The 14,128-nt window shown below is 37.5% G+C and overlaps 1 protein-coding gene across 6 annotated transcripts; it reads right to left on the bottom strand.

Annotated features, from left to right (window-relative positions):
- Positions 1-3,543: 3,543 nt before the first annotated feature.
- On the bottom strand, positions 3,544-13,730 carry CNBP (CCHC-type zinc finger nucleic acid binding protein). 6 transcript variants are annotated; one of them, XM_039874626.1, is made up of 5 exons: positions 13,560-13,730; positions 5,709-5,846; positions 5,518-5,610; positions 5,146-5,347; positions 3,544-4,621 (listed from the first exon to the last, which is right to left on the bottom strand). In XM_039874626.1, exons 2-5 carry the CDS (start codon positions 5,830-5,832, stop codon positions 4,504-4,506), a joined length of 537 nt encoding a protein of 178 aa, XP_039730560.1. In that variant the 5' UTR covers positions 5,833-5,846; positions 13,560-13,730; the 3' UTR covers positions 3,544-4,503. The 6 variants fall into 6 exon arrangements, with proteins under 6 accessions (XP_039730560.1, XP_039730563.1, XP_039730562.1 ...); XM_039874629.1 differs by having other exon boundaries at positions 5,730-5,846; XM_039874628.1 differs by having other exon boundaries at positions 5,146-5,344; positions 13,560-13,729.
- Between the last annotated feature and the right edge of the window lie 398 nt (positions 13,731-14,128).

Genomic DNA, 14,128 nt, shown 5'->3' with positions numbered 1-14,128 from the left:
AAATGCCAAGTTAGAACCACTTCCTTTGTCTCAGGAGACAAAGACTTTAAAGATCACTGACTACCAGCTGGAGATTTTATTGGAGAGGACATCAAAGAAAAGCCGCTCTTCAACCTCACTGGAATGGACTTTATCAGGCACCTAACCATGAATGGACATTTGCCCCCATTTGCAAACATCAAAGACTACTTGAGTACAAGAAGCCACTGACACCAGAGGTAAGACGGCTATCTCAAGTCATCAACAAAGCCTATATACCTATGAATTGATATTGAACTCAGAGTCTACTGTTTGTCTTCACCTGTCTGCTATTATTAGTTATAAGAGCTATACTTGTTCTTTGGGTTTTTTCCAACTATTTATAATTACTGAATATTATAACTGAATATTATAACTGTTAATACTCTTCATAGCTTATGTAAATGTTAACTAGATGCCAAATACAGAAAAATGAGACAGAAGGCAAAACTGAGACCATGATAGTTCACAGGACAGATATGATCCAGGATTTTGTTTTTCCTCAGTGAAGGTCATAAGACCTGACTGCTTTCCATTTACTTGGCCTTCCCATTTTGGGAAACTTCAGCTTCAACTCAGATCCCATGGTTATGGTATTGCCCCATCCACAAATAGTCAAGGAGAAAACTCTGATATCGAGCCTTCCTAGGAATGAGTGAGCCTTCCTACTGCTTTGAGACTACACTATCCGACCAAAAGTTGGTCATCAATGCATCCTTAGGATTGATTTATGACCAAAAAATGTAAACTGTGGATGAAAAAAAAGGGTTCTGTGGAAAGTAACCTCACAGGGTAATCTGATCATAAATTCCTAACATGGCAGGTAGTCATACCCAAGTATTTTAACTTTTAGTGAAGTTTATCTTTGCTTTAAGCAAGCCCTGTTGTTTCTGTGTATCTAGGTTAACATGCCTTTGAAATAAGCTAAAACCACTCAAAAGAGCACATTATCTTGTTAACTATCCTGTAATCCAATCCCCACATTGTTTTCATGTAATCTTCCTTATGTTCCCTTCTTAATTTCAAATATATAAAAGAAGCTACAAAACTGTTATTCTCCAGAACATCTGAGATCTTGTTCCCTGGCACATGTCATCAAAAATAAACTCATAAAAATTTTTTTAAAAGTTTAGATGGAATTCTAATTAGAATATTAGTATTAAATAAGCTTCTCACCTCCTGTTAGGCAGACCACTTCAATTCCCAGATAAAATATCTCATGCTATGCCATTATTAGAAAACCAAGTGCCTGACCTCCTAACACTAGAAATGCTATGTGCTAAGGGGCAGTATAAGCCATAAATAATTTAACATATTAAAAACAAAACAAAACAAAACAAACAACTCAAGTGTAACAGCTACAATCTTCCCAGGCAAAATCTATCAAGAACTATATGTGAATGCTCATTTTGAAATTTTTCCTCACAACTACAACAGAAATGTGACTATTTAAGAAAACCAACTTTTCCTTATGTTTTTTTAATGACATTCAAGATTTATAAAGAAATTCAAAACCATGGAAGTGTACTATTATCACTCTCAGTATAATGTGGTTTTACTGAACCAGTGTAATTACATTCTATATTCCTTTTATACAACATGTTTATGAACATAAAGCAACAGATGATAAATGCTAAAAGCATTAAGTGAAAGGATACCGAGATAGACTACTAAATTTTCAAATGTATTATCACTACAATGAAAGAAAAGATCGCCTTAAATGATCAAGTTCTATATTAATGGTAAAACTGATGTAATGAAACATTACATGCTTTTAAAACATTCTTGCCAGAACTGGAGCTAAACCCAATGATCAAGCCTCTAGATCAGGAAACAGAGAAGATATAAACAAGCTAAATGATACCATGAAGAAAAAAAAAAAATCAGTAAATATAGGACATTCTTGAAAAAAATCAAGGTTATAAGGAGGAAAAGTGAGAAACTGTTGGAAGATTGAGACTAAAGAAACTTAACCAAATGCAATTTATAAACCTTGACTGGACCTGGTTTAAAAAAACTGGCTATGCAAGACCTTTTGATCTACTCAAGTCACTGATAAAGAAGCTTCAAGAAATTAAGGAGAAATAGCTATTATAAAAGAAGGCAAAAAAGCAGCAAAACCTAACAGGGATGCAAGAGCAAGATAAAGTTTTATCCTTTAGACAATGCAAAATTCATTGTATTACCTCCATTTATCTTTCCTTCATCCCCTCAACCCATGTAATAAGTGAAATCCTTGACCTTTTATCTAGTTTACACAGGGATGTGAAAGTCAGCAGATATTACAGAAACACAGGGGATTGGTTTCTTCCTAGTCCATATCTCCTGTAGGAAGAATTTGCTTCCAAGAATCCAGGTTCTTACCCACTGGTTCCTAGTAATTAGCTTAACTTCCATGCAAAACTTATTTTCACATTGCACTCGCTCAGTCACCAAAGTCAATGCAAACAAATGGTATCTCATTAAAGAACACTTTATGGTCAGCTGTGAGTAGGTTCTTGCGTATCAAAGGGTCCTGAAACAAAATGCCCCCAGATATTCCAAATGCAGTCCCAAGAATAGTATGAAGCAAAAAAACAGTTCTAAATATCTCATTTTCTATGTTTTATGTTTTTCTACTTGACACCAGAAACCCTGGGGGAAAATAACCCTCTGTGCATGCACCACCACCACTAACCTTAAATTTAATTACATTTAACAGTGATGCCTTTGAAAATAAGGTCTTCTGTTAGGCTGTTTCATACTGCAGTAGAAACTAAAATTATCAACATTATATTTAACATGCTTAGTTAACATCTGACTTTTCTCAGTAAAAATATAAAATGAAGAAGAAACATGTAAATCTATATTCACAAAGAAATAAACCTGCCATGATTTCACTTTCTTGCTTGCTTTGGACCACTAATTTGGACAAAGTTAGAACTGGCACAGCACAGATTAGACACTAACATCTTAACACCACAGCATCACAAACTGATCAGACCCTAGAAAGAGATGAAAAATTCACAATACATCCAAGGTCAAGAATGACATGGCACTGTAAAAAGGGTGTGTGGGGGGGGAAGGTTGGGAAAAAATATACCACTAACTGTATTTAGTTCAGTGGGAGAATAAAAAAGAACAGAGAACATAGGGTGGGAAAGACACTTGAGGCTCTAGGTTCTAATTTGCTCCTTCAAGCAAATTAAACTTCTAGTAACTCATCTATAAAGTGAGTTCATTAAACGAGATGATTTCTAAGGTCCATCTCAACTCCAGATCCTAGAAAAACAAGGAATCCAACATTTCAGACCTTTGTGAAGCCTAGGAAAAATATGAAATGCTAAAACACAGCAATGGTTTTAAACTATTCAGAATGAACATGAACTAAAAGGCATTATAAAAGATTAGAAAGAGGATTATGTTTTCTACATCCCTGCAACACAATTGACACCAAACTATAAAGCCTATGCTTCCTTGTAATAGCTATATTTCATTATCGAAGACACGACTGAGGTAACAAAAAGAAAAGTCCAAACTATCAGCTTTCAGTACTCCACATTCCCCTCTTTAATATGGCATTTTGCACTATATACATCAATGAAAATTTAAAACAAACAAAAAGAACTTTAGTCAAACTCCCCTTCCTCCTCCAGCTTTATTGGATAGTTTAAAATTACATTTCTATTTTCTAGGACTTCAGTTGCTTTTTCCATCTGACTTTAAAAAACTGATTACAGCAAATGAAACAGTTGTCTAAGTGATATAGTATACAAAAATAACATCTTGATTTTTGTGAAAATGCACTTCTCTGCAATTCCTGAATAGCTCCAAATTATGCTAACTCTGAGCATAGATGTTTACTCTGCATTTTAGATTTAGTCTTTGAAAAAAATGTGTTCTAAACTTTTGCCATCACCATCTGCTTATCCAGCATCAATGCTAGGAAGTTGTTCCTGTTTAGGCTTTTATCCCGATTTTTCTCGCATAGATATTAACACACGTTTGTCTTTTTATTTTGTTTACTCCCACTCAACTGTACGTTTTATGTATGGCCTGATATAGATGTTATTTAACAGCTACTGAGGTCAGATAATCCAAGGCCATTATTATGCTAAAATTAAAAGTTATTTATGGAAGCTCACAGACACTTCCAGAACTGGTTTTTACCTCCTACATGGGAACATATTCAAAAAACCCACAATGGGCTTACTGGTCTGACTCAGCTCTTCCCATTCATCAATCCCTATTCACCAGTGGCGTGGAAAGGGGGTTCTTTAACAAAGCATTATACATAACACCTCTACCAAACTAAACATAAACTTTTTTTTGTAGTTAAATGCAGAAAGTCGATTTTTTTTCCACCCCTTTCCTTCTTTTACACAGCAAGTAAAGCTCACTGGCCTGGGAGTAGCCTCTGTCTGCCAACCTTTGGCCAGTGAAGAGGATTCAGAGAAAATAATACAACCATCAATCAGAAAAAGGAGGGGCGACAAAGGAAAATAATTAAGCTGTGGCCTCAATCGTGCATTCCCGGGCAAGGTGCCCTGACTCGCCACAGCGGTAACAGTTGACTTCACTTGTCTTGCTGCAGTTGATGGCTACATGACCAGTTTCACCACACCTAAAGAAGAAATTAAAATAGTTTTTCACCATAGTGCTTAGAAAATATAAAAACTGTACTAAAGCAACAATCATTGCAGGACAAAAAGCAATGACAAGTGAAATCAATACATTTTTGTTCTCAAGACAGTCTTATTAACCTCCTAAAGAGCAAAAAGGAAGAATTATATAACAAAGCTACTCAGCAAAGCCGCAAAATTAAAATTTTCACCTTTACGGTATCAACCAACATCAAAACCAAAATACAAGCCAAGATGATATGTTATGCAAAATAACCCCTGAGATCTCACAGGGATGTACAAATCAAAACTTATAACATTCTTATTTTTAAAACATTAAAAATTCCCCAAGTTGTATAAGTTGCCACAAGCTATCATGGCAAAATACTAATGTACAGATAGATTGTTGGTCACAGCCAACTTTCACTGAATGTATTGATCCACGACATCCTTCCATTCATAGCTAATTCATCTCTAAAAGAATCTCTGCAATAAGCATTCCTCCAGCAACATTCTAGCAACTTACCTATAGCACTTCACCTTGGTGCAGTCTTTTTGAATGTGTCCAAATTCTCCACAAGAATAGCACTTCTGCTCATCCGCATGATCACAGTCACGAGCCAGATGGCCTGGTTTGCCACAGTTGTAACAGCATTGCTCTCGCTCTCTCTTGGGCTCCTTGCAGTCCTTGGCAATGTGGCCACCTCTACCGCAGTTATAGCAGGCTTCAACAATAAGAAAAAGAAGCAGACCAAGACTATAAAATCTTTATAAAACGTTACTATGTTTTTAAACCATACAATACAAAACCTCAAAAGTGGAAAATCTTTTCTAATGTTATGTTGCTGTGCTCACCTCTCCAAGTTCTAGAAGGATATGAAAAGTGTTAAATACTTACCATCCTCCTGAAGATCACAATCCTTGGCAAGATGACCAGACTCACCACAGCGATAACAGATGTCTGGAAGAGATGAAGAAACAAACTGGAAACCTATTTGGGACAGAAACAAAAATAATGTGGCTAATTAGGCAAGTCTTGATTCTAATGAATACTTGAGTACTTCAAAATTTTTAATTCGATAAAAATACCTCTATCTGAGGTAAAACCACCTCTGCCACGGCTTCTCATTCCACGACCACGGCCTCCACCAGTCGGGCATTCCCGGGCCCAGTGGCCAGATCGTCCACACTTGAAGCACTCATTGCTGCTCATGGCTACAGTCAGATCTTCAAAGTATTAAAAACAACATTTAACCACTTGAAATTACTTCTAGCTTTTAGTGTATTTTTTGGTAATTATTCTGGGGGGAAAAAAGCCAGCAAATATATCAGTTAGAAAAATAATCACGCAACTATTTGCTTAGGCATTATACACCTACTATAAAATATATTAAAAGTGAAAAACAAATTGTAAAACATTACATTTTTTCATACTATTTTTGATTGTTACAATTAAGATTACGCATATATATATTAAAACACATGCTAATTCAATTATTGATGGGGTGCTGAAATCTATAGGGTATCAATAAACACCCATTATTAAACATAATTAGTAATACCTCACTCCAGGTCCAACTTAACAGACACATTTTCATGTTTATAAGCCAGTAAACTTTATTTTGAGCAACTAGAAGTCATTTACTGGTCAGAAAATGGGAATAATCCAAACCAAGAGAGCTGTAGTATAGATTCTGTGAGGGGTAGGGGAAGAAAAACAATTTCTTTCTGTAACCTTAGCACCTAACACAGTGCCTAGTTATATTGTAATGCTTGCCAAATGAGTCTTCAGAACAGCTGTGTTAACAGAAACGCAGGCTATAAATTTTATCTCTAGAGAGTACATTAAAAATATTAGAAAAACAACAGAGGCACGCCAAGGCACTAATACTATCTAATGCACTGGGACTATATATATTTTTTCTTCTATTTTCAATTTTCTATAATTTTACATTTAAAACACGGCTACTTGGAATTTCATAATAGACTCCTTTATTGGGTATTGTTTCAAAATAAAAGCAGAACTGCTATTAAAGCAAATGGATTTTATACTTTTTATGTAACAATCTAAAAATAAATAGGCTATTCCTAGAATGGAATGGAATGTTGCAGAACAAACTCCTAGTAAAGTGGCTTTTAAAAAACAAAATAGCTAAAAACAATGTAACCTTTATACTGCCAAACTTCATAGCTAGATATCTTAACCCTTAATTCTAGTGTCAAGCAATGATACACAAAGTTTTTTAAATACCCTCTCAGTGACAAGCATAAGCACTGTGATCTAGCAAAACATACTGTTTCAAGATAGTGGAATCACCCAAACCAATCACAGCACATGGTACAGTAAATGGTTCATCAAGTTGTAGAGAAATCTAGCAACCAAAAATTAAAGCTTCCATGGCCAAATACTCAAGAAAATTCAATACTTATCCTCTCTACAATCAAATTTAGGATATATTTTCAGAGGAATCTTTCTACCAACTCTTGACACTTGCCATATAAATATAATACAAAAATGGGAGGAGGGCACCTTATGGGATCCTTGTAGTTAGTGTGTTCAGATATATAATGCATGTTGCTAGTCAGAAGAAACCAGTCAATGAGATTAAAAATGTATTTTTGCAAAATTTGAGATTTGCTTTCTTATACTGGTGTTAGCATTCTAAATCATGTGACGTGCTGGTTTACACCAGAGAGATCAGTAAGGATAAAAAAATGAATGTCACATAAAACGATCACAGAAAAAAAAACACCTCATCCTCCCCACATTCCCATTTTCTTCATTTTGCATCTTCTCCAGTTTACAGTCAGAATAATTTGAGCACATTTAACTATTGCGCTCAGCAAGTTCTTTGCACAGAAATAATCACTTCCTTATACAAGGTAACCCAGGCAATTTGAAAAGTACTAGTATTTTAAAATTTAATACTTAAACAAGATACTATCTTTTAGAAAAGCTGACAATCCAACATTCAATATGCATTTCTAGAGCTAAAGAAATGATAGTTCCAGAAATCTCAAGATTGCTGCTTTAAAAGGATCTCGTTTATTTCATAATAGTAAAGTAGGAAGAAAATGTTACAATGAATCATCAGCTGTTTATCAGTGGGTTAGCAGTTAAAAATCTAAGTTTACTTTAAACTAGAAATACTATTTTTAAAAAATTCAGCTACTCTAGAACTGACTAACCTATATGTAGGTTTTTCATGAACCATTTCTCCATTTTGTCTTATCTCTATTCATGGGACCCAGATTCAAAGTGAACAGGGGAAAAAGAAATGACAGGAAAAGTACTATTTCTGGAAAGAAGTCAATTAGCTAAAATAACATTTTCAGGTTAAACATTAAACTCTATTTCCTCCTACTCTAACTGCTAATTGAAATTGGTTAAAAAGTATCATTTCTATAAGTACTACAAATTTAGGGAAAGCAGTTATTTCTCCATTTAGACTGCAATTAAACTATTCTGCAAAACAGACATGCACAGTTCAGTGATAAAGGCAGAAATATATACACTGAAACTAGTTTGTTTTGCATCAACAAATTTTAATCTCACATAATTTTGTTTACTGGAATAAATTAAGGTTTTTTAAAAAACTGCTAAATCTTAAAGGGAAAGGAAAACACTAATTTCATTAACATCCCAAAGACCATCATCAGTAGGGCACATACTTTTTAAAGGTCAGCCCAGTGGCCTCAGGTAATGTGTATGAAATCTGCCTTCCTCCCCTTTGGCCAAGTCAATCAGCTGGTCTATTTTCACCGAGTCCCTTGCAATAGAATTAGCTCTTTAGTAACAGTAAACCAACTGATTCCCACTAAGTTTGAGAGGCACGCTACTTATAGTAGGTACCCATTCTAACAGTCATGTTAAATCTTTAGAGAATTTCATGCTATTCCTTGGGGGAAATTAAAGGCAGTAAGTAACGTAAGACAAAGCTATATTTATGGCTTATGGCTCCATGATTCTCACTTGCCTGGAATTTTTCTGCACTGTCCTGCCTGCTGTCCCCTCCACTTGTCACAACCCTTGCCAACCTTCAAGGGCCAGCTCAAATGCCAACTCTATAAAAGAATCTGATTCCATCTCCTAGCCTGGAACTCTCCTTCCTATTAAGACCCAGGACACTTTGTTTATACATCTGATGGTTCTACCAGGTTTGCCTTTTATCATATTCCTTGAGAGCAGAGACCAAGTAATGCACCTTTGAATCATCATAACACCCATATGATTATCCTTTTAGTAGTAGTTATATAACTCAGTATTTTAACTGCAATGAAATAGTTTTTAGACCCAAATCGAATCTAAATACTGAAAATAAAACTCCTAATTCTTGCTAACACAAGAGTTAATGCACCATTAAAATAACAAAAGATCTACTACAATCATTCTAAATTCAAGAATATTTCAGATTATCTAATAAAATCTCCCCATGTAACTGAGAAATTTTTCACTCCAGGTGACTAAAAGTCAGGACCCCTAACTTGCTACCCAGGCTCTTCCTATTACTCCAAGAATTCACAATCAACTAGACCCCAGTAATATTTTATGGAATGCTACAAAACATATACACTAACTTAAAAGACAAAATATTGCATTTTCACTGTTGCAGGTAGGAGAACATATATTTTCTTCCTTTTGCTAAAAATCATTGTATCCTTACATGGTAAAAAGATTTGGAGACCACAGGTAAATCTGGGTCAACCATTTGCTGTGTGTTGCTTCAAACACTTGACCCCTTCTCTCCTGTCTTTATTTGCAAGGAAGGTGATAAAGTTGATCTGTACTGAGAATTGTTGCCAGGTGACTTGTGCTTAAGTAGACGCTCAATTTTAAAAACTTCAAGGGTTTACTGTCCTCTGCTTACATAGCTTCCTTTCCACCTTTCCCCCAATTAAGTTAGGCTGCTTAAAGGTAGATAAAACTCAGTCCAACATCTACATAGCAGGCTTAGAGTGGACTACTCTACTTACTGAATGAAATGAAGAGATAAGAAAATGCATGAATTCTAAAGGACTTCACATTCTCAAGGGATATCAGATTACCTGTTTCCATTTCAATTTGTATGGACTGAATTTTCATGACACAAATCATACCTAAAGATGTGGTAGGAGCACATGGCATGCCAGGCAGCAGGAGTAAAGGCAGTCAAGATATCACGTGAAAAGACTAAAGATTCACTGTGAGAAGCCATGTATGCTAAACTAAGAGGTCTATTTTACAGTTTGCATTAATCTAGGCTTTAATGTTTAAATCCTGGAATTGGTACCAAAACACAAATGGTCATACTAATTTGTCTTCATTAATGTCAGTAAACTGTACCATGTTTTTGATGCTAAGAACAAAGCCAGTAAACAACTTAATTCTTAACAGTACATGGCCAAGACTACCAACGAGTTCCAATGAAAAAAAAAGACCATAACTCACTCCATAAATACATTTAAAGTAAGTAGCAAAAGGCAAGTTGATGTGTGACAAAGTGAGATGGGAATCTGAATAGCTTTAACATTTTTTTAACACAGCTATATATATATTCACATTTGCCACATGTCTAGTTATTTTCCCCAAGCTTAGGGGTTATCCCTGACTCATCCACAGTTGACCTAATTGCATTTAGAACATAGTGGAACTTTTGCCATATGAATGTACTCATTCATTTTTATGCTCTAAGTCAGTTTAGTGTTCCAACATGGTATTGAAACGTTTCAAACTGCTGTTAAAATTAAATACATACTGGAAAGTTACATTGTGTGTTACCTGCACTCTGACCAGAATAATGGAGACCAGAGTACAATACTGGGAACAATTCTATGCTCTTAACCTAGTTCGTACATCTACTGTTATGACCTTGGTTACTTACATCTATTTCTGCCTGCCCTGATTACTCTGAAGTTTTAAATAATAGTTAAATATCACCTATGAATCGAAAATTAATATACTATTTATAATCCTTACAACCCTTCAAGTTATGTATTCTTGTTCCCATTTTACTGATCTGAGACCAAATGACTTACCCAAAGCCATATAACTGGCTCTAAGTCCTTTGCAGAGGCTTGTTAGGGTTAAATGGTAATAAAGTACACAAAAATGCTATTATCATAAGAGTACACCATCCACTCCCTACTTCAAAACTATATTATATAGCAAATAATTGTACAAAGCACATACATGTTAATTTGAATTTTAATACAAAAAGTACCTGTTCTATATTTCTCTTTAGATAAAACTAGAACTGACGACTTTTTAAAAATCCACAGCCATAAATGAATTTATTCACAGTATGCTATCACACAGTTTTCCTGAATCTTAAGCCAAAGTAGGTATGACTTAAGAATGTCACCACAGACCCAAAAACTGACAACCTAATTTCACTAAATACCCTCATTTGCAACTATGGAGCCAGTCTAGGTGATCACTGTACTATAGTCTCATACTCCTGATTAACAGAATCCAATGACTTACAACTTGAATTTTGGTGGCTCTCATTTTATTAGTCCAGCAGTTTTTTTTACAACATGAAAAAGATGAAGTTTACTGGAATTTCTCATAGCATGCCCTTACTGCAGCAACATCTGACACTGCCAGAATAGGAGTTGTCTTAAGTGAGACAGTACGGAAAAAGCATTCTCCATATAGTAGGCCAGGATGCCTTGGCATCAGTCTTCTGGCTCTTCACTACTGTCAGGAGACTAGGAAGAGGAAAGAAAACCAACAATTAAAAAAAAAAACAACCCCACCTCACTCCCTCCTACAGGGAAAAAAAGCAAAATCTCCCTTATGCTCAAGATAGGCCAAAACCAATCTTTCCAATTACAAGTGTGCCTCAGATATTGTTGGTTGTTTCAGAGCACCACAATAAAGTGAGTTCTAATCTTTTTGCTGGTGGAGGGTCTTGCCTTCAATTTGTAAAAAAACACAACATCTGTGAAGCACGATAAAGCAAAATGCCTTAAGTCGAATTGTGGTTCTATTGCTTTAAAGCACCTATTTGGTACCTTCCCATTTATGTACCACATATTTTTATTAGATTTTAAAAGATAAAAGAATCCAATCATACAATCATAAAACCATATTATAAAACCCATTTATAATACCTTAAAAAAAAAAGATAGCACTCTGCCTGTACCAGATGTTCAAATGCTGGTGTAATAATTGACCCTTTGTCTTCCACAGACTTGGCTCAAAATATTTGAGACTGCCTATGTGTGTAAAATACATTACCTCTCTTTTTTATCAATATGAAAAGGAATGTGGACCTTTGACTGTTAAAAAAACTTAAACAAGTTTTCTAATGTGACATGTATAAGTACAAAATAGTTTAAAAAAAAAATAGTTGCCAGGAGTTGCAATTTGGAAAAAAATTAAGTCTTTAATCCAGCTCTTGGGAATCTAATAAATTATTCCTTTTACATTCCAATACACACAGAGCTCCTTGTAGACAAGAATCAGGCTCAACAAGCTAAAAAGAGCATGCACCTATGTATGTAGCACTTAGTGTTTGATAAAACCATGACTAGAGTGATTTTTTTTTAGAAGCCTTTTAAAAGAGCTGCTTTGTGAGGAGAAGAAAGCCTAAGAGGTAGGAACTGCATATCACATATCTTTTTAAAACCCTCAAAACCTTGCAAATTTATGGTGCCTGAGGAAAAGTAACAAAGTTGCTAATTTAATTAAGGTTCTCAATGATGCAGGAATTAGCCGGTTATGTTTCACTCTAAAACTGTCAAACAATAGGAAAAGAGGAAAATCTACTTTTAAAAACTTGAAATTTGGGGCAAGACGAGAATGTAAAATAATCCTCCTTTATCTTAAAATAAACAAAAAAATGAATCCAGACTCTTACATACTATCTGAAGTCACAATGAGCAATGTTTTCTTTTACAAAGACCCCCCTAAGACCAGATGTCACTTCCTTGGAAGTGCCCTGTGGCTGAGGCCATGTGGTTAACATGTGGCAACAAGCTAAAGCCTTACCCATAATAAAATCAACACGCAAACCCAAATGTGGGGTACGATTCCTTTCTAAAATAGGTTTTCATGTTTGGAAAATCTGGATGAAGCCTGGCTAATTAACCTTCATGTCTCGTTTTTAGATCACACGGTGTTCGTTTTATCCAAGAAATGATGCAAAGGTACTGATGCTGTGCTTCTGGAAGTTTGACAAACTGTTTTTTTTTTTTTCTGTTAATGGCATTCTTAAAAAGCTCCTCTAACTTAAATAGTGTTGATTCATGGAAAGCGAATCCTGTCACTTTTCGAGCTGTAATGTGAGACAAGCAACTTAGCACTTGACTAACGATAAAAATTCGAGAATCGGGAAGCTATCAAATACGGAAAGTATGAATTCCAAAGATTCTCAGGCCTTGCAGCCGGTGTCCTACCACTCTAAACTCAAGATCTTCTTCAAGGACCATTTTCTAAGGCCATAAGAACCTTTGGCACATTGCCCGCTAGGCCCACTACCGTAGCACATGGCCTGCATTAAGTACCCTAACACCAATCCTTTTACATCCCCACCAAGGGCTTTTTTCCACCACATGGCCTCCTTTCAATAAGTTACCGCCAAATCGACCCTCTGTCCCGCATTCCGCGACCCTCGAAGTCTCAGGGACTCGGTCCCAAGGGCGCACGGGCCAGGGCCTCACTTTCTGTAAGGCTGTGGCCTGGGGTGCGGCCTTGGCCCTGGGAGCGGCCCCGACGCGCGGCGGGCCAGCTTCCCAGGACGGAAGTAAGGGCAGGAGGGTCACTGGACTGCAGAAGTCCAGAAACTCCGGCCTGAGACAGCAGTGGCAGCCGAGTTTCCCGCCTGACGCAGCAGCGGAGAAGGCCAAAGTGCGGCCGCCATCACCGCCTCGCCGCTCCTTACTCTCTTCGTCCGCTTCGGAACAGGACCCGCAACACGGTTCCCCCTAGCTTTAGCCCCCACTCCCAGTCCTCACCTTCGGTGTCTGAACGGGCCCGAAGCGGCAGAGAAAATGACGCAGACCCAGGGAGAGACGCTCGCAAAGTAGCGGCTGTTTATTTTCAGGGTCCTGGCCTGCGCCACACGCGGGTCTGCACACGGCCCCAATGCGCTGCTGCGCACGGCTCTCCTCTGCCTCGCCCACGCGGCCAATCAGCGAATGGGTCTTGGACGTCCAATCAGAGCCGCAGGGCCCAGAGGTCCAATCAGAGTCACCCGCGGGGAGAGCCGCCAAGCGCAGGCGGCGCAGGGCGGAGCGGTGCAGGGCGGGGCGGCGCGGGCGGCGCGGGCGGTGCGGGCGGTGCAGGGCGGCGCAGGGCGGCGCAGGGCGGGGCGGCGCAGGGCGGCGCGGCGCGGCGCGGCCTGGAGCGGCGCAGTACTCATCTACGCGCCGCGGCCTTTCCTGTTTGGGTTTCCAGCCCTTGGTGTTGTCTCCACTCAGTCCTTTCTCACTTATTACACACCCCGCCCGGGAGAAACCTGTCAGTCCCCGTCTTGGAGATCTCTCCCGCGGTGAAGTAGCTGTGATAAGCGTGGGGCCAGGAA

This window comes from Pteropus medius, unplaced genomic scaffold (genome assembly GCF_902729225.1).
Source record: "Pteropus medius unplaced genomic scaffold, Ma_sr-lr_union100, whole genome shotgun sequence".
NCBI lineage: Eukaryota > Metazoa > Chordata > Mammalia > Chiroptera > Pteropodidae > Pteropus > Pteropus medius.
Note: the sequence above shows the minus strand (reverse complement) of the source record. Positions and strands in the feature narration are given on the sequence as shown.